Below are 18,788 nucleotides of genomic sequence, written 5' to 3' on the forward strand. Positions count from 1 at the left end.
ATTATAGATGTGAAAATGTCACCTCAATTTAACTCTGCATTTCTTTTATTTAAGTATGCCCCCGTTTTTTCGTGTAATTTTAAACTTTTATTTTATGCAAATGAGCCTCTAGGAGCAGGAAGGGGGGGTTGCCATTACACCTAGAGGCTCATTTGCATATAATAAAACTTAAAATTACACGAAAATGGGGGCATACATAAATAAAAGAAATGCAGAGTTAAATTCAGGTGACATTTTCGCGTCTCTAACGTCAGCCTGTTTAATAGCGAAAATTGAGGTGACAGAAACCCTTTAAACCCACTACTATAAATCATACAGCGAATCAATGGAAAAATATGGCATGTGGAGGGCATCAGTGATTCTTCTCCCAGAAAAAGGGCTCATTCACACGACTGTGTGCGCTGTGCAGTCTGCAATACATGGGCACTGGCCCTGTGAATCCCATAGCGCAGTGCGGACTTATTGACATGGATGGGTCCGCTATCTGCAATATATAGCAAAACACAGGACATGACTTATCTTTTGCGGTACGGAGGCATGGACCCAAAAGCCCACGGAAGCTTCCTATCCGTGTCTTTCATGCCACGCCATATCTTATGGACTGCAGACCCATTCAAGTCAATAGGTCCACTAACATGGGCACGGACGGTCTACGGACGTGTGAATAAGCCCAAAAACCGGAAACATCGAGGGGGAAGAGGGAGCGGTGAATTCCAAAAATTCAGGACAGCATATTCCTACCTGGGATGATATCATTGATGTGCAGAAGGAGAGTGCTTTCCACACTAGCAAAGCTACACAGCTGGATCCCATTGTACCGGCCATCCCAGTTTCCAATAGGATTGTCCTACAGAGAAAGAAAGAAGCATTTCTGATCTCCTATGTCAAAGTGATGATCGCAGTCCCTGAAGTGACGGTGACTGGACGGGTCCTGGAGCGAGAGGAAGAGCGCCGTGCTGCTGGAGTCTAAGCGGGTCTGATGTGCTCACCATCCAGGTGTGAGGCGGCTGGGTACATTCTGCTGGTTTTAAACCAGAAAGTTTCAAAACTACTCATTTTTAGGTCGACCACACTTCCGTCACACCGCCGAGAATCAACATTTCCACTGGAGTAAAGTAACACCAATATATGCTCTACACAAACTGTGCAACTGAAATAGCTCAGAGCAGAAACCCAAGGTGACGAAAATACCCTCAAACCACACAAACTAGCAATTATGAAGAAGCAACGACATATTTACATCTCTACAAACACGTTGCCTTAAAGGGGACTCCAGTCTGCAGACACTGATGGATAATGTAAGATCGGTGGGAGTCTGGCTCCTGAAAGCCCCATTTATCAACTGTTTCGGTAGCTGTTATATTGAAAACTGTGTACGGGTGGAAGCAGAAGGCCCTGTACATGGAGTAGTTTCTGGTGCAGTACCCAAGCTCACCACTAGGTGGTGTATGGAGCTGTCGGCCTCCAGCTCTGTACACTGTACAGCTTCTGTCACCACAGCTGATCGGAGGGGTGCTGGACACCCACCGATCTGACAGTGATGACCTATGCCGAGGATCTGTTACCCTGTAGACTCTTAACACTTTCTGTCAGGGGTCAGCCTTAAGATTTCCAAAATTAGCGCAATGGAAGCCCAAGGGAACCTACAGTCAATGGTGTCCATTCGAGACTGGTTGAGAAACCAATATGTACCGCGTGGTCAGCTATCGATTTGAATGACTGACATGTAGATGTCCCGTGAACTGGACATGTGTGGCCAATGGAGACTTCCTCTGGTCATCAGCGGTGAGGCTGGAAGAAGCCGGACCTGTCCTTGCAAGGCACATGAAGGGTTTATTGTATTGAGACTCCACCAGCAAAATTCTCGCCTTCCCTTTCAAGTGAGACTGGTAAAGGATAAGGTTTAACTCAAAATCAGCACCACGTATTCGCAAAGTTACTCAACCTCCATTACATATGGTAACATGGAGGGTACGGGTGAAATAAAATGCAGCCACAAGAAGGTTACAGCCAGGTTAGAGTTCCCCCGTAGGGACGTTCATGCAGCTTTTTGTCTCCAGCAGCCAGATGTGATGCAGCCACAAGAAGGTTACAGCCAGGTTAGAGTTCCCCCGTAGGGACGTTCATGCAGCTTTTTGTCTCCAGCAGCCAGATGTAATACTGAAGCATAAAGAATCTCATCAAAGTCATTCATCCGGTGCAATTATATAATTGGAGTATAGTATCTTACATAATACAATATGAATGTACAGTAAAAGCAGAATCAAATTATATTCTCAGATGGTTTCATAGAGACTATTTAAAGGGAGTCTGTCACCACATTTGACCATATTAGACAGATCCTATAGCGTTATATGTGCCACCCAGCAGTTAAAAACGGTACCTTTGTTGCATATAACCGAGTCTTCTTTCTGCCAAAAATGAACTTTGAAGATTGTGTAAACGAGCCCTCTCAAGTGCCCAGGGCGGTGTCTCAATCTTCCGAGCCCAAGACCGGACCTCCCTAACGGCTCATAACCCTGCCCTCCTTGTGCCTGTGCCCGCCCGTTTACTCCCCTCCCCTCGCCTTTCCCATTGCGGCTATAGGATCTGTCTAATATGGTCAAATGTGGTGACAGACTCCCTTTAAAGGGAACCTGTTACCTCCATAATATGCACCCCCTACCCCCTCCGCAGTACCTTAACCACCTAACTGGGCTCAGGCAGAGGTGGAGAGGGGAAGCTGCTTTAGCTGCTGATATCTCCTGAATGGTAGCGGCTAGAAGCATGGAACTGGTCTTGTTTAAAAGCTGGCATTGATAGCTAAAGTCCAAGCTAAACAGGAGATATGACTGTTAGAAACCAAGTCAGGAATAATCGTGGGTAAAACCTGTATTTATTTTCACTTTCAGCTGTATTTACTGCATCCCAATTTCTAACAGTGATATCTTCCCATGTACTGAAGATATTGCTGTCATTCTGGTATTGTTTGGATTAAATATCAGTTTTCAAACAATACAAATCCATATCTCTAGCTGGTATCAAGCCAGAGATATGAGAAGCTAAAGAGCCACTGCCACCCCTCCCTTTCAAGTGTAACTGACATTTTATTTTTATTTGTGTAATGTGCAGGGGCAGTGATGCTGACCATTTTTGTAATATACTTTCATTACTGAAATCATACATTTCTATTAGAAAAATAGCTGTAAAGTGGCCAATGGTTGGCGGATATCTGCTGTTTCAAAGAGCAGAGGCCCGCAGCTAATGGCCCTGCACGCTTCCAGGTTAATGCTGATATCCCTGTGCAGCGATCGGAGATGCCGGTAATTTATTCTAATAGGCTGGGTCTATCTGAAGAGACTCAGCCTATTAGAGCTGCAATTCCAATGTTGGCCAGCAGGTGCAGGCCAACATAACAAATCAGCAATTCACATATTACTATACTGCTATTTGCAGTAAGGTAATATTCAATAAATAAAAAAAAAAAGTAGTGAACATGGTATCTTCCTAAAGAGGCTACAAAACAATTTAAAAAAAAAAAGGAAAATAATATATCAAAACATAAAAAATTTTAATCACCCCTTTTAAACCACCTTTCTTTAGAATAAAAAAAAAAAATGTATTAAAAAAATATAAACATCATAGGCATCACCGCATCGGAAAATGCCTATACTATAAAAATATTTTTCCAATATGGCAAATAGTGTAACGGAAAAAGTATCAAAATTGCAGATTTGAAAGGAAACACTCCGATGCTCCTCTCATACATAGTAAGGGAATACAAAAGAGGCGATATCTGGATTCAGCCCTGAACTCTGAGAACCCCTTTAACATCATTCAGAGAAATGCTTTACAGTGGCCACCATGAGCCATAGACACAATCTGTATAAGGTGGTATCTGACCTTCTAATCTTGCCTGTGATGATAAGGAAATGACTGCAGAAAAGTGACCTGTACAGATTAAGGCTAGTTTCACACTAGCGGCAAGGAACTCCGGCAGGCTGTTGCAGTGGGTGAACAGCTCGTCGGATCCGTGCTGCCGCTAGTACACACGTGCCCCCGGACTATGGCTCCGGCCCCATTGACAATAATAGGGGCGGGGCAGAGTTCTGGCGGCAGCACAGCAAACATGCTGAGAGGTGGCCGGAATAAAAGTACATGTCGTACTTTTATTCCGGCCGCCGCTCGGCATGTTTGCCGTGCTGCCGCCGGAACTCCGGCCCACCCCCATTATAGTCAATGGGGCCGGAGAGGTAGTCCAGGAGCACGGATCCGGCAGGCTGTTCACCCGCCGAAACAGCCTGCCAGAGTTCCTTGCCGCTAGTGTGAAACTAGCCTAAGATGGCAGATACTGATGCTATGCCTGGGGGTTTCTGGCTGCCATGGTATGAAGGGAACCCCCTCACTCCATCAAACAACTTAGATACAACGGTTACTACTGAGCAAGGGGTAAAACAGCCGGGATCCGAGAGTTCTCCGATCCCGGACATTGCAGCGGGAGACCTGTCAATCACTGCAGGGCTCCCGGGGTTACTGCAAAGGCACTTCTTCTGAAACCATGTGATCGCCGTCATCTACATGCTCATAGGGATGCAGGTAATCGACCTTTCATCCGATGTACATGTAATGTGATCATGCAGGGAGGGGTTTAAGAGATTTTTCCAGTACTTTCTGATGACCTATCAGATCGGCATGATTGTCTGCAGAAGATGTGGTGTGCTGGATCTAGCACAGCGCCGTACACTGTAGTGGTGGGGAAAGGTACTGCAAGCTCAGTTCCATACAGATGAAAGGGTCAGTCCATTTCCTGGCTCTAACACAGTATATGGCGCTGTGCCAGCTCTAGTGCGCTGTGGACCACATACTGATGACAGAAAAGGTATAAAATGCTAACCGTTCCTGGTGAAATCTGGTCGTCTAACAACTAAAGTAATAAAAGAAAACGAATAGGGCGCTTACCATATCTACTCCAACAAAGTACCCAAGGCTTTCTTTCCCGGGCAGAACATCGCAGAAAATGACTGTCCCAAATTCCATACTCTCTCCAATCTTCAGGGACACTCGTGAGTTGATCTCCAGAGGAGGGATTTCAGTTGGGTTGGGGTCTACCGGAGACGCGTAGTCACTTTCTAGTTCATCCTCATCTTCGTCGCACAGTTCTAGTTTGTCAAGAGCCACGAACACCCCACATTCATCGTCACAACGGAACAGCTGCTTTCCCTGGTAGCAGCCTTCTGTAAATCCCTGTCCACGGCCGTCTTCCTGATGGGGGAAAAAGGAAGACATCACAAAGTTACATACAATTCACTGCACCCTCAGCTTCCACCGTGCTGCACAACCAGGTCCAGCATGACCACATGGAGAAGGTTATAGGTTCTCTGGGATCAGCACATTGGCAGCCTATCCTCAGGACAGGTCACCAATATCAGATCGTTTGGGGTCTGACTCTCGGCACGCGCGCCGATCATGTGTTTAAAGGGGTTTGTGAGAGTGCCGTAGCCTCTCCTGTATAGCAGGGCTTTGTTAAAGGGGTTGTGCCACGAAACACATTCTACATTTTTCAAAGCAGCACCTGGATCCGAATTTTTTTGTAATTGCTTCAAATTAAAATTTTTATATAACCACTGAGCTATTCAATAAAATGTATATGTATAGCGTCACCTGCTGTTTGTTATTTTCCATATATCTTGCCCACTTCACTGAGCTGGTCGCACATGCTCAGTTTAAATCTTTAACTTCCACCAATCCTATTTTCTGTGGAAGCTGCGGCAGTTACAGGGAAAGAGCAACAGCAGAAAGGACACCCCTCCTGAGCTGCCAGCCTATAGAGCAAGGATGCTCAACCTGCTGCTGTAAAACTACAAATCCCACCATGCCCTGCTGTAGAATGATAGCTGTTGGCTGTCCGGGCATGCTGGGAGTGGTAGTTTTGCAACAGCTGGAGGGCCGCAGGTTGGGCATCCCTGCTATAGAGATTCTAGCAGAGCAGTTGGAGCAATGCATACGGAGATCTTCGGCCCATGTGAGGTACAGGGCTGGTTCTAGCTCTGTTAGAAAGAGATTGTCATGTACTATATGATGTCCGATTCTCATTTTTCACATCAGTCATGGCATAACAACGTTAAAGGCCATGTACACCTTTGGGAACATTTTTTTCAAATTATTGCATTGTACTCATTTTGAGACTAAAAATCATTTTTTTGATTTGGTCTTTATTAAAAAATATGGCGATCTTTTTTCTGTACAGAGCTGAGATGCTCTAGTAGCAGCCTTTGGATTTTCTTTCTTTTCCGTCAGACCAGGAGCTGACGGGCTCCTTATCTCTGCTCTCTGACCTCCTAAACACTCATTAAAGCTCAATCCTTATCTTACTGATAACAATGTGGCTTAAATTAGTGTTTAAGACCTCTCAGTAGTTTAGAGATAAGGGTTATTAGATGGAAAGCACCAGTCACACAGCTAGAAATACAGCTAACTCATTGTCAATATTTTTAATAAAGGCCAATGGAAAAAATGGTTTTGAGCCAAAAATGAGTAGCTTGCAATCATAAAAAAAATAAAATTGTCTCCGGAGGTGTACATAGCCTTTAAGCACCGCCCCCTCAGTAGACGTTCTCCTTGGACCACCTTGAAACGGTTGCTGAGTTAAAGTCATGTGACCAGACCCGTCCAAAAGCAACTGCCTCTGACAAGCACTGTGCATGGGAAGCTAGTGCAGTGACGGACATATCTGGTCACGAGCTGTTAGAATTAAAGAATGATAATAAAAGTGTCCCAAACCGCTACTCCACTTTGAGCGCTGCTGGTGGGTTCCGTTCACACACAATCTATAGGAAAATAAAACCGCGCTGCTTTTGTCCAGCAGTTGAAAGTCCTGCCCGTAAACGCACACAGAGAGTTTTTCTGATATGGTCAATTACTGGTTGGCTCGGCTTCCACAATAGTCTGCTTCGTCAGGCGAATCCCGGGTCGGGTATCTGGCGAAAAGACCGGGTTGTATTTTATACGACTGAGATTTTATGGCAACTTGTGAGTATAATAAAAAAGTTGGATAAGACAAAGAACTTGCGGTACTTGGTACTATGTTGGGCTGTTTTTTTTTTTATTACTATAGGGAACAAGAGAACCAACTATTGTGGAAGCCGAGCCAACCAGTAATTGACCATATCAGAAAAACTCTCTGTGTGCGTTTACGGGCAGGACTGTCAACGGCTGCACAAGAGCAGCGCGGTTTTATTTTCCTATTTCTGGTCACATGACCTGCCTTTAGTCGCCAAGATGGAAGCTCTATGGAGCGGAATGCTTTGCTTGACAAGGAGCGACGCTCGACAAAGTAAGACACTGACGCAATTTTTTTAAAAAGAGTAAATTAGTAACTTGCACATCTGTTTCCCGCGGATTTACGGTGCTTCACCCGAACTGATGCAGGGGGGGGGGGGGAGGGAGGGGTGGTGGCTGCCATCACTTAATAAACACTGGACAACCCCTTTAATATAAACTTGAAGCAGCCAACCCCTTTAACAACCTTGGCAATCAGAAGAGTCCCTACACCCACATGGTCAGCACTGACAGGACAGGGCCAGTGTGCAGCGACACCCCCATTAACAATAGGAATCCTAACATACGGTTGTCAGATAATTCACACATTTCTAGGAGGAATAATAGAGGACTCAATAACTGAGCAGAGTTCTTTTCTTTTTTAGGGGAAGGAGGGAAAGCGGATGTGGAGCATACACTGCTTCTTTTTTACCAGATCAACCAATTTAAAGGGGTTTACTAAGTGATAGCTTATTCTCAGGATAGGCAATCACTAGTTGATCGGTGGGGGTCTGACAACCCCACCCCAACCGATCAGCTGTTTGGGTGTCACTGGAACTGCATAGCTCTATTATTAACCTTGTAGTGGAGGGGGCTCATTACTACATTGCTGTTCCCGCTGACATCAAGCTGTACCCAGGGGTGCGAGGCGCCGGACCCCCACCGATCAGCTAGCGATTGTCTATCCTGAGGATAGGTCATCACTTAGTAATGGCTGGACAAACCCTTTATCAAAGAGTTTTATTGCAAAACTTACCAATAACTCCACCCCAAAGAATATTCCAGTGAGAGACCTTTCTGGCAACAACGGTCCCCTATACCGCACGACGCCAGGGTAGTGCCCATCTCCTGGCCTCAGGAAAACCCTCACGGCAGACCCAGTGTCGATCTGCAAGGCTCTAGAAAGGCGGCCTTTGTTCTTGAATAGACTATAGCGCTCCTCGCAGTTTGTAATGGCCAGAAGCAACTCGGCCAGCTTCTCCGCAATCTCAATGACATCCTTGTCGTCCACGAAGACCAGGGTGTGGGTCTGATCCAAGATCTTCAGGGCAATCTGGACTTTTTTGCTCTTGGATGGGATGCTCCTGCTGTGCGCAGACCGCTCCTGGACATACTGTCCAATGCTCCCCCGGGGAACCTTGATCTGTTTTTGGGTCTGTTTGTCAAGCAAACTGCACTCCTGGACCAGGAGGTAGAAAATCCGTTCTTCCCAATAGGAGGAGCTGCTTTTCTCTTGGCTCCACAGACTGGAACTCATGGTGACGAGGCAGGATTCAAGGAAGGAGTTAAGAAGTTCCTTGGCTTAGAAGATCTTCTATATCCGATACAGTGAGGTTGCCAAATCCATGATCCAAGAAGATGAACGAGCGGTCAGTCTAGAGGGAACATCAACAAGGTGACACAGGATTAGAACGCGAATAATGAATGCTTGGAATTTTTTTTTTTGGGCAAGAGTATAAAAGGTGCAGTCATAGATTTCTGACCCTTCCAGTCGGTCTGCACTGTATAGGGTTGAAGGGGTTCTGCAGTTTGTTTAAACTGATGATCTATCCTCTGGATAGATCATCAGCATCTGATCGGCGGGGGTCCGACACCCGGGACCCCCGCCGATCAGCTGTTTGAGGAGGTAGAGGTGCTCCAGGATCGCCGCGGCCTTCTCGCTGTTTACCGCAGGCCCAGTGACGTCACGACTAGTATCAATGGCCTGGGCGGGGCTAAGCTCCATTCAAGTCAGCAGAGCTTAGCCCCACCCAGGCCAGTGATACAAGTCGTGATGTCACTGGGCCTGCGGTAAACAGCGAGAAGGCCGCTGCGCTCCTGGAGCGCCGCTTCCTCCTCAAACAGCTGATCAGCGGGGGTCCGGGTGTCGGACCCCCGCCGATCATCAGTTTATATAAACTGCAGAACCTCTTGAAATAAGAATACAGAAAAACAGCATTTAATAGCCAGTGTTCCGTTATTTCCATAAGAAGTGAACGGAGCGGTGGCCGCACTTGCACATCGCACTTCTCATTCATTTTCAAATACAGCCGAGTGCCCTCCGGAACTTTGACAGCTCTGTTTTAAGGATAGGTGCGGGCCTCAGAGGTGGGACCCGCACCTATCAGACATTGGGGGCATATCCTAGTGATATGACCCCAATGTCCAAGATGGAAATACCCCTGCTGAGAAAAATGATGTTTTAATATATGCAAATGAGCCTTTAGGAGCAACGGGGGCGTTGCCATTACACCTAGAGGCTCCCTCTCCACTTCACAGAGCCAGGTGTGATCATGTTTACACTGCCTGGTCCTGTAAATCAAAGTGCAGGGGGCGCGGCTGTTGCAAAGAAAGCAGATCCTCTAGGTGTAATGACAACGCCCCCGTTGCTCCTAGAGGCTCATTTGCATATAATAAAACATCATTTTTCTCAGCAATGCGGGCACATAGGAGCATGGGACCAACACAGACGTCTTCAGCTGCCAAGTGCACATGTAACAGCACATGTAACAGCCAGTGTCATAGGTACAAAACTGCTGACAGATGCCCTTTAAAGGGGTTTTCTGACTTTATTAAATACTGATCGGTGGAGGTTTGAGGAGGTTGTGTCACTCCAGTGAGTGCTGCGGCCTTCTCATAGCTTACCGTAGGCGAGTAACGCCACGTTTACCTGTCATGTGACCAAATGAATGGGGCTGAGCTGCAATGGACAGCGCTGTGTTTGGTAAGCTGTGAGGCGGCTGCGATGTTCCCCAGAGTGATGCGGCCTCCTGAAACACCTGAGCGGCAGCGGCGTCGGGATCAGATACTGATGACCTATCCTGAGAATAAGGCCGAATGCACACGGCCGTGTTTGCGGCCGAGAGCGGGCCGTGAAAACCCTGCCGGGATTCCTGCTGACTGCTGGAGCGCACGGCGTCATGGGTTGCTATGACGCCGTGCGCTTAATGCAGCCGCTGCTGGACAGTAATACACTAGTATAGTGTGCATTCGGCCTAAGTTAGCAGTATACAAAAGTCAGAAAACCCCTTTAACAGGGGTATTACCTTCAAATTTGTGAAGCCAGTGGCAAGGTTGCTGCCACCGCGTCATGGCTGCCCTATGGAGACCTGGTATTATAGCAGTAGACAGAAAACTACAGAAGAGTCTGACAGAACAGGGCGACTCAAGGGGGAAGATTTATCAAAACTGGTGAAGCAGAACTGGCTTAATTGTCCATAGCAACCAATCAGATTCCACCTTTCATTTTCAAAAGGAGCTGTGAAAAATGAAAGGTGGAATCTGATTGGTTGCTATGGGCAACTCAGCCAGTTCTACATTACACCAGTTTTGATAAATCTGCCCCTGTTGTGCCTGATCCGAGAACCTCACCGCAGGCCCTATCCTGCTCAGTTTTTGCAGATGACAATAGCCCTTTCTGTCGATGGGGGGGGGGGGGGAGAAGAAAAATGGATGCACAGGGAAGTTATTTGTTTTTTTGGGACTGAAAAGGCACGGCCGTGCGCGTGAGGCCTAATTATCAGACTTCATTATAAGCTGTGGTTTATACGGTAGAGTTTCCTCAAAGTAGAAATAAAAACCACAGTGTAAGGCTACAGACACACGACCGCTGTGCATTTTGCGGTCCGAAAAACACAGATGGCGTCCGTGTGCGTTCCGCAATTTGCGGAACGGCACGGACAGCCATTGATATAACTGCCTATTCTTGTCTGCGCGCTATATTTCTTTTGATGACCATGGAACGGATGCGGATAGCACACGGAGTGCTGTCCACATCTTTTGCAGCCCCATTGAAGTGAATGGGTCCGCACCCGAGCCGCCAAAAGTGCGGCTCGGATGCGGACCAAAACAACGGCCGTGTGCATGAGGCCTAATACAGTAAGAACAGACTGAGCACCGTCACACGTATACAACGGTCAGCGCTGGGTCTGCAATTAACTAGCTTATTTATTAACGATCTCAAGGTGCTTTTCCAGTGACATCAATTTTTTATTTTTTCCGTTCAAATAGACGTATGAGAGCTTGTTGTTGTTTTTTTTTTTTTTGCAGAAGTTGTACTTTCTATTGGTACCATATACACCTAGCAGTGTTCCCGGTGACGTCACCGGCACTAATGGGTGGTCTTTAGAGCTGCCCTAGGCTGTTTAACATGCTAGGGCAGCGCTACAGACGGCCCATCAGTGCCAGTGACCTCACTGGCCTCACTGCTAGGCGGAAACTTCCTCCTAGCATACTGTGAAAGCCCCGTCACCAGATATGAAGAAAAAGCCCTTGCCCTGCAGGATACATGAAATGCTCCACTCAGAGGGGCTGGAGGGGGGAAGAAGGGGTCGTGTCCGGGTTCAGAACCCCTTTAAGCCACATTCCTATCGGTAAGATAAGAACTGAGCTATAATGAGTGTTTATAAGGTCAGAGAGCAGAGATAAGGAGCCCGTCAGCTCCCTGTCTGACGGAGCAGAGAGAAAATTCAGATCCCTCTATTGGAGCATCTCAGCTCTGTATAGAGAAAAGGACTCCATATTTGTAAAAAAAAAATATATATATATAAAAAAGACCAATTTAAAATGTTATTTTTAGCTCAAAATGAGTACAATGCAGTAATAAAAATAAATAAATTGCTCCAAAAAGTGTACATAGCCTTTAAATCAGCCGAGGGCCAGTTCAGCTATCTTCGGCAATCCAATAGAAATCAGCAATAAATATAACTAAATATATATTAAAAATAAAAGAACCGCCCCCACGTCCTTCACCGTGGGCGGTGACCATAACTATACATCGCCTCATACGGTCGTGTGCATGTAGTCATAGACCATAGAGAATGAACAGGACTGCGGCGTTCTTGTGATCAGTGGGGGTCGCAGCGATCAGACCCCCCCCCCCCCCCCCCCAAATCCCACACTGCAGACAGGACATATGACAACCCCAGGGATGATTTTCCAGCTAACTACAAACAAATAATTGATCGATTCACTGACAGCAAACAGATCCTGAAAATGGAAAGGAATGGAAACGAATTCTATTTTACCCTTATTATCCTTCATTTCCACGCAGGAGGCTGGAGGGGACATACCTGTCACGGTAAGTACACGTGATGGGTCAGCAGCTGCCAGTCAGTTTGGAAATGTTATAGACACTGTTCACATTAGTGACGCTTTTTCCATCGCCCCAGCCCCGGTACCTGCGTCTCTAGGGTCAGAAGGTCGCCCATCATGTGTCCTACGGGTGACAGCACAGTCACGTGACCAGGGCAGCAGGGAGCGGTACCGCAGCAGAGCCAGGACTCACCCTCGTCAGAGACGGCCGGGGCAGGCTGCGGCTTCTTCCTGCATCACATCCCGATGTCCGGCCGATGACACCGTCAGCAGGGCGGAGGCACGGGCTCCTCGGGGAGGGATTGCGGGCGGGCGGAGGGGTCCCCGGGATCGGGCGATTACACTGCAGGTGGCCGCGGCTGATCGCCGAGGGTCGATCGTAGATGCCAGACCCTAGGAAGCTGAAGGACCTTCGATGACGTCATGATCATATGATTAGTCACATGACCAGGTAGGGGGAGTAAAGGCTGGGAGGAGTGTCCTGCTTGTTTACCTAAACCACAACCGTCAGGGTATGCAGCAGAGCCGTGTGTGTGTGAACGGTGTGGATATAGCAGAGCTGTGTATGTGATCTGCCTGAAGTGTACATAGTGTCGCTGTGTGTAAGATGTGTTTGTAGTAGGGCTGTGCGAGAAGTAAAGCGGTAGCCAAATAATGCACATGTAGTAGAGCTTTGTTTGTAATGTGCATGCAGCTGTTTACTAAGCATGTAGTAGCCTATTGCAGGCATTCTTGTGAATTACACATAGTAGAGATGTGTGTGTGATGTATTTGCTGTAGGGCTGTGCAAGAATGAAAGCTATATCTAAATAATACATAATGTGCATATATGTAGCAGAGCCGTGTATGTAATGTTCATACAGCTATGTAATATGTGTGCAGTAGGACTGTGTATGTACTGTGCATATTACAGTGTATATGTGGTGCATGTAGATGTAGCAGAGCCGTGTATGTAATGTTCATACAGCTATGTAATATGCAGGCAGTAGGACTGTATATGTGGTGCATGTAGCAGAGCCGTGTATGTAATGTTCATAAAGCTGTGTAATTGGACACAGATTCCCACTCCACTGGCAAAATGGGCACTTTTCTGGCACAGCGATTCCGATCACGTTGTTTCCGTGTTCTTGTGGGCTCAGACGCCTGGATATGTGGACGTCGGGTGTATTAACCGATATTGGTAATGGAGGCCGCGCTGCTCTGCCAGATCCATCCACTTATTGGAGTTCGGTTATTTTCCCAGCAAGAACAGTGCTGCATGCTGCGCCATTCCTGCTGCCTAAAGTGACGGAGCTGTGTGTGAACACAACCCAAGGCCCTGACTGGATCAACATTTTGCCGCAGATTTTAACCATTTGTGCACACATTCATGTCTGCCATTAGCTGAGGCCCCTTTCACACGCCGTCTCTTGTCACTGGAAATGTGACGTGGATTCTGCACACGACCGTAGTTTTGGTCCTCGTCCGATCCACATTTTTTTGCGGATTGCACTCTGACCCTTTCATTCCTATGGGTCGGGGAAAAAGGTGGACAGGGCTTATGTCCACTTCCGGGTCCATATAAGATAGCACTTCTCCTATCTCTGGCCACATCTTGCAGATGCATTGAAGTCAATGGTTCGGCGCTGTGTGCTGGTTGCACGCAGCCGGTGTCCGTGTTTGGTGGATCCACGGTCGTGTGAATGGAGCCTGAAAGAAAGAGTAAAAAAGAAAGTTTTTGAACATATTAAAAATATATCAAAATTCAGATCACACCTTTTCCCCATAAAAAAATACCCATCATTAGCACCGCCGCGTCCCAAAATGCCCGTACTGGACAAATATAAATGGATTTATCCCGTCTTCTCATCACTTCACCTCCCAAAAAATGTAAATAAAAAGTGATCAAAAAATTGTACGTACTCCAAAATGGTATCAATAAAAATCACGGATCGCCCCGCCAAAAAAATGAGCCCCCCCCCCCACAGAGCTCAGTAGACATAACTATAAAAAAGTTATGGGAGTCAGAATATGGCGATACAAAGGGAAAAAAAATGTCCAAAGTTTTTATATTTTTGAGTATTAAAAGTATTAAAACACAGGAAAAAGAAAAACTATACAAATGTGGTATTGCTGTCATCGTACTGAGCGGGAGTCATGAAAGGCACAGGTCAGTTTTACCGCATAGGGAACGCTATAAAAACTAAATTCGTAAAACTGTGTTGGAATTTTTATTTTTTTTCCCAATTCCACCCCTTTTGGAATTTTTTTCCAGCTTCCTACTACATTGTATGTTGCCATTTGAAACTACGAATTGTCCCGCAGAAACCAAAGCCTCGTTTGTCTATGATGAATGGAAAAATTAAAAAGTTATGGCTCCGGGAAGGCAGGGAGTAAAAAACAAAACCGCAAAAACTGAAATTGGCAGGGTTAAAGGGGGTTCTGCAGTTTTTTTAAACTGATGATCTGATCTATCCTCTGGATAGATGATCAGCATCTGATCGTCGGGGATCCGACACCCGGGACCCCCGCCGATCAGCTGTTTGAGAAGGCAGCGCCGCGGCCTTCTCGCTGTTTACCGCAGGCCCAGTGACATCACGACTAGTATCACTGGGCTGGGCGCGGCTAAGCTCTGTAGCCCCGCCCAGGCCATTGATACTAGTCGTGATGTCACTGGGCCTGCGGTAAACAGCGAGAAGGTTGGAGCGCCGCTGCCTTCTCAAACAGCTGATCGGCGGGGGTCCCAGGGTGTCGGACCCCCTCCGATCAGATGCTGATGATCTATCCAGAGGACAGATCATCAGTTTAAAAAAAACTGCAGAAACCCCTTTAAGGAGGCTCCCGGAGAGTTGGTGAACCCTGTGTATTAAGGCGGCCTTCATCTGATGGCGGTAGTCACTGAAGGTCCATGTGCTGATGACTTGGTAGAAGGGAGAGCTCCAATATGGAGGCCATCCCCTTGTCATCCGGGCGTGCCTGCTGTCAGCGCTGGAACAATGGAAAGTGGCTCTTTTCTAACCAAAAAGCTACTTATTATCAGAACTGTAATTACCGTCTCAGGTCCGCCGCGCACCACCCACCGTGGAGCAGGATTTAGACGGCACGCAGCATTTGTTTAACCCAGTCATGGCTGGCACATTCAGGAAAGGGACGCACCGATAATGGCACAGTGACCACTGGCCGCGTCACGGGGCGTCATGAAATAGTTAAATGTCTTCAGAGCCGATTATCTGCCCACACTGCTTGGCACGTACTAATTGTAGGCCCCGTAACACATAGCCCTGAGATGACTTCCCACTTGGTAAAGTTGCCTTTAAGGGGGTTATCCTATGACTAATGTAAAAAATGAGAATCAGAAATCATATAGAACATGACAATCTCTAACAGAGCTGGAACCAGCCCCGTACCTCCCATGGGTCCAGAGATCTCCACACTCATCGCTACAATTCACTAGAATCTCTTTTGCCTTTCTGCTGCAGCTCTTCCCCTATCACAGCTCAGGGGGTGCATCCTTTCTGCTGCAGATCTTTTCCTATCACAGCTCAGGGGGTGCATCCTTCCTGCTGCAGCTTTCTCCCTATCACAGCTCAGGGGTGCATCCTTTCTGCTGCAGCTCTTTCCCTATCACAGCTCAGGGGGTGCATCCTTTCTACTGCAGCTATTTCCCTATCACAGCTCAGGGGTGCATCCTTTCTGCTGCAGCTCTTTCCCTATCACAGCTCAGGGGGTGCATCCTTTCTGCTGCAGCTCTTTCCCTATCACAGCTCAGGGGGTGCATCCTTCCTGCTGCAGCTTTCTCCCTATCACAGCTCAGGGGTGCATCCTTTCTGCTGCAGCTCTTTCCCTATCACAGCTCAGGGGGTGCATCCTTTCTGCTGCAGCTTTCTCCCTATCACAGCTCAGGGGGTGCATCCTTTCTGCTGCAGCTTTCTCCCTATCACAGCTCAGGCGGTGCATCCTTTCTGCTGCAGCTTTCTCCCTATCACAGCTCAGGGGGTGCATCCTTTCTGCTGCAGCTTTCTCCCTATCACAGCTCAGGCGGTGCATCCTTTCTGCTGCAGCTTTCTCCCTATCACAGCTCAGGGGGTGCATCCTTTCTGCTGCAGCTCTTTCCCTATCACAGCTCAGGGGTGCATCCTTTCTGCTGCAGCTTTCTCCCTATCACAGCTCAGGGGGTGCATCCTTTCTGCTGCAGCTTTCTCCCTATCACAGCTCAGGGGGTGCATCCTTTCTGCTGCAGCTTTCTCCCTATCACAGCTCAGGGGGTGCATCCTTTCTGCTGCAGCTTTCTCCCTATCACAGCTCAGGGGGTGCATCCTTTCTGCTGCAGCTTTCTCCCTATCACAGCTCAGGGGGTGCATCCTTTCTGCTGCAGCTCTTTTCCTATCACAGCTCAGGGGGTGCTTCCTTTCTGCTGCAGCTCTATCCCTATCACAGCTCAGGGGGTGCATCCTTTCTGCTGCAGCTTTCTCCCTATCACAGCTCAGGGGGTGCATCCTTTCTGCTGCAGCTTTCTCCCTATCACAGCTCAGGGGGTGCATCCTTTCTACTGCAGCTTTTTCCCCTACCACAGCTCAAGGGGGGCATGTCCTTTCTGTTGCAGCTCTACCCATCACAGTACACAGGGGGTGTCCTTTCTGCTGCACCTCTACCCATCACAGTACACAGGGGGTGTCCTTTCTGCTGCACCTCTACCCATCACAGTACACATGGGTGTGTCCTTTCTGCTGCAGCCCTCTCCCTAAAACTGTGGCTGGTGGCAGTTGAAAACTGAGCAATTTGTGACCATACTCATCCAGCACAGTAGGCGGACGTGCACATTACTAAACAGATTAAACACCAGGGGGCGCCGTTATAATGCCGTAAAGAGAATATCTCACAACTGGTGCATTACGGAAAGTAAATGGTGGCACAACCCCTTTAAATACAAGATTGTCTGCTGGAAGTTCTAAGTCATGGCGGAGAGCACCAAATGGTTTCTCTGTGGTGAAATGTAGTGACATGTGCCACTGTTGTGGATGGCCAGACACAGATGCCCACAAAAGTGCAGCCAACCAGCACCTGCAGCCAAAACCGGAACGCCCCCCTAAAAAAGCTTTGAGTTCTTAGGGCTCTTTCACACTTGCGTTGTTCTGTTCCGGCATAGAGTTCCGTCGTCGGGGCTCTATGCCGGAAGAATCCTGATCAGTTTTATCCTAATGCATTCTGAATAGAGTGAAATCCGTTCAGGATGCATCAGGATGTCTTCAGTTCAGGACCGGAACGTTTTTTGGCCGGAGAAAATACCGCAGTATGCTGCACTTTTTGCTCCGGCCAAAAATCCTGAAGACTTGCCGCAAGGCCGGATCCGAAATTAATGCCCATTGAAAGGCATTGATCCGGATCCGGCCTTAAGCTAAACGTCGTTTCGGCGCATTGCCGGATCCGACGTTTAGCTTTTTCTGAATGGTTACCATGGCTGCCGGGACGCTAAAGTCCTGGCAGCCATGGTAAAGTGTAGTGGGGAGCGGGGGAGCAGCATACTTACCATCTGTGCGGCTCCCGGGACGCTCCAGAGTGACGTCAGGGCGCCCCACGCGCATGGATGACGTGATCGAATGGCACGTCATCCATGTGCATGGGGCGCTCTGACGTCATTCTGGAGCGCCCCGGGAGCCGCACGGACTGTAAGTATACCGCTCCTCCACTCCCCACTACTACTATGGCAACCAGGACTTTAATAGCGTCCTGGCTGCCATAGTAACACTGAACGCAGTTTGAAGACGAATCCGTCTTCAAATGCTTTCAGTACAATTGCGTTTTTCCGGATCCGGCGTGTAATTCCGGCAAGTGGAGTACACGCCGGATCCGGACAACGCAAGTGTGAAAGAGGCCTTAGTAAAGCTGCACACATCGGTGCCTACATAGATATATATAATGACCCTGGTCCGACTTGTTTCCAGGTCCCCTGAAGGGGAACGCCCCTACATCGCCTCACCTGTTTTGTGAGTCAGTGATCAGGCAGGACTGAGTCCACCTGCTGCAGTCGTCAGGTGGAATGTGGTCTAGTTCCTATAGTCAACTACAGAATACATATGGGAGTCTCCCGCAGCTACAGAACACATGGCCGGAGCGGGGAAGCAAAGGTCTAAAGGGCAAAGTGCGGAAATGAGACTGACCCTTCATGTGAGCTCTGCCATATAGCCTGACCTAGAGACGTTGTCACCTAGACCTAGAAGACATTCATTCTTTTGGATTAGCTCCTACCAGACTGGGTCGGACTGGTCCACCAGAGGATCCTCCAGTGGGTCCAGGCTCTGACACCATAGTGGACCCCAAGGGTCCAGGAGAAAAGGAAATAATTGGAGCCAATCACCAGCCACTAGGATCTATTTCTTTAATTAAAAACCTGTTAGACACCTGTGGCCAACAGTCCCTAATATTGAGAGACGGTCCTGGCA

General features: G+C 47.8%; 1 protein-coding gene across 5 annotated transcripts in view; it reads right to left on the reverse strand.

Annotated features, from left to right (window-relative positions):
- The window catches only part of CYLD (CYLD lysine 63 deubiquitinase), a 48,424-nt gene extending 35,625 nt beyond the window's left edge, over positions 1-12,799 (reverse strand). For 3 of the 5 annotated variants that reach the window (XM_044270202.1, XM_044270203.1, XM_044270199.1), the window contains exons 1-4: positions 12,563-12,799; positions 8,054-8,672; positions 4,939-5,241; positions 742-847 (exon numbers count right to left, since the gene is read on the reverse strand). In XM_044270202.1, the coding sequence (XP_044126137.1) occupies positions 742-847; positions 4,939-5,241; positions 8,054-8,554 (910 nt within the window). In that variant the 5' untranslated portion in view covers positions 8,555-8,672; positions 12,563-12,799. Of the gene's footprint in view, positions 1-741; positions 848-4,938; positions 5,242-8,053; positions 8,673-12,347 lie in introns of all 5 variants that reach the window. The other 2 variants (XM_044270201.1, XM_044270200.1) reach the window with 2 other exon arrangements.
- Between the last annotated feature and the right edge of the window lie 5,989 nt (positions 12,800-18,788).

The sequence above is a fragment of the Bufo gargarizans genome, chromosome 10, assembly GCF_014858855.1.
Source record: "Bufo gargarizans isolate SCDJY-AF-19 chromosome 10, ASM1485885v1, whole genome shotgun sequence".
Classification (NCBI taxonomy): Eukaryota; Metazoa; Chordata; class Amphibia; order Anura; family Bufonidae; genus Bufo; species Bufo gargarizans.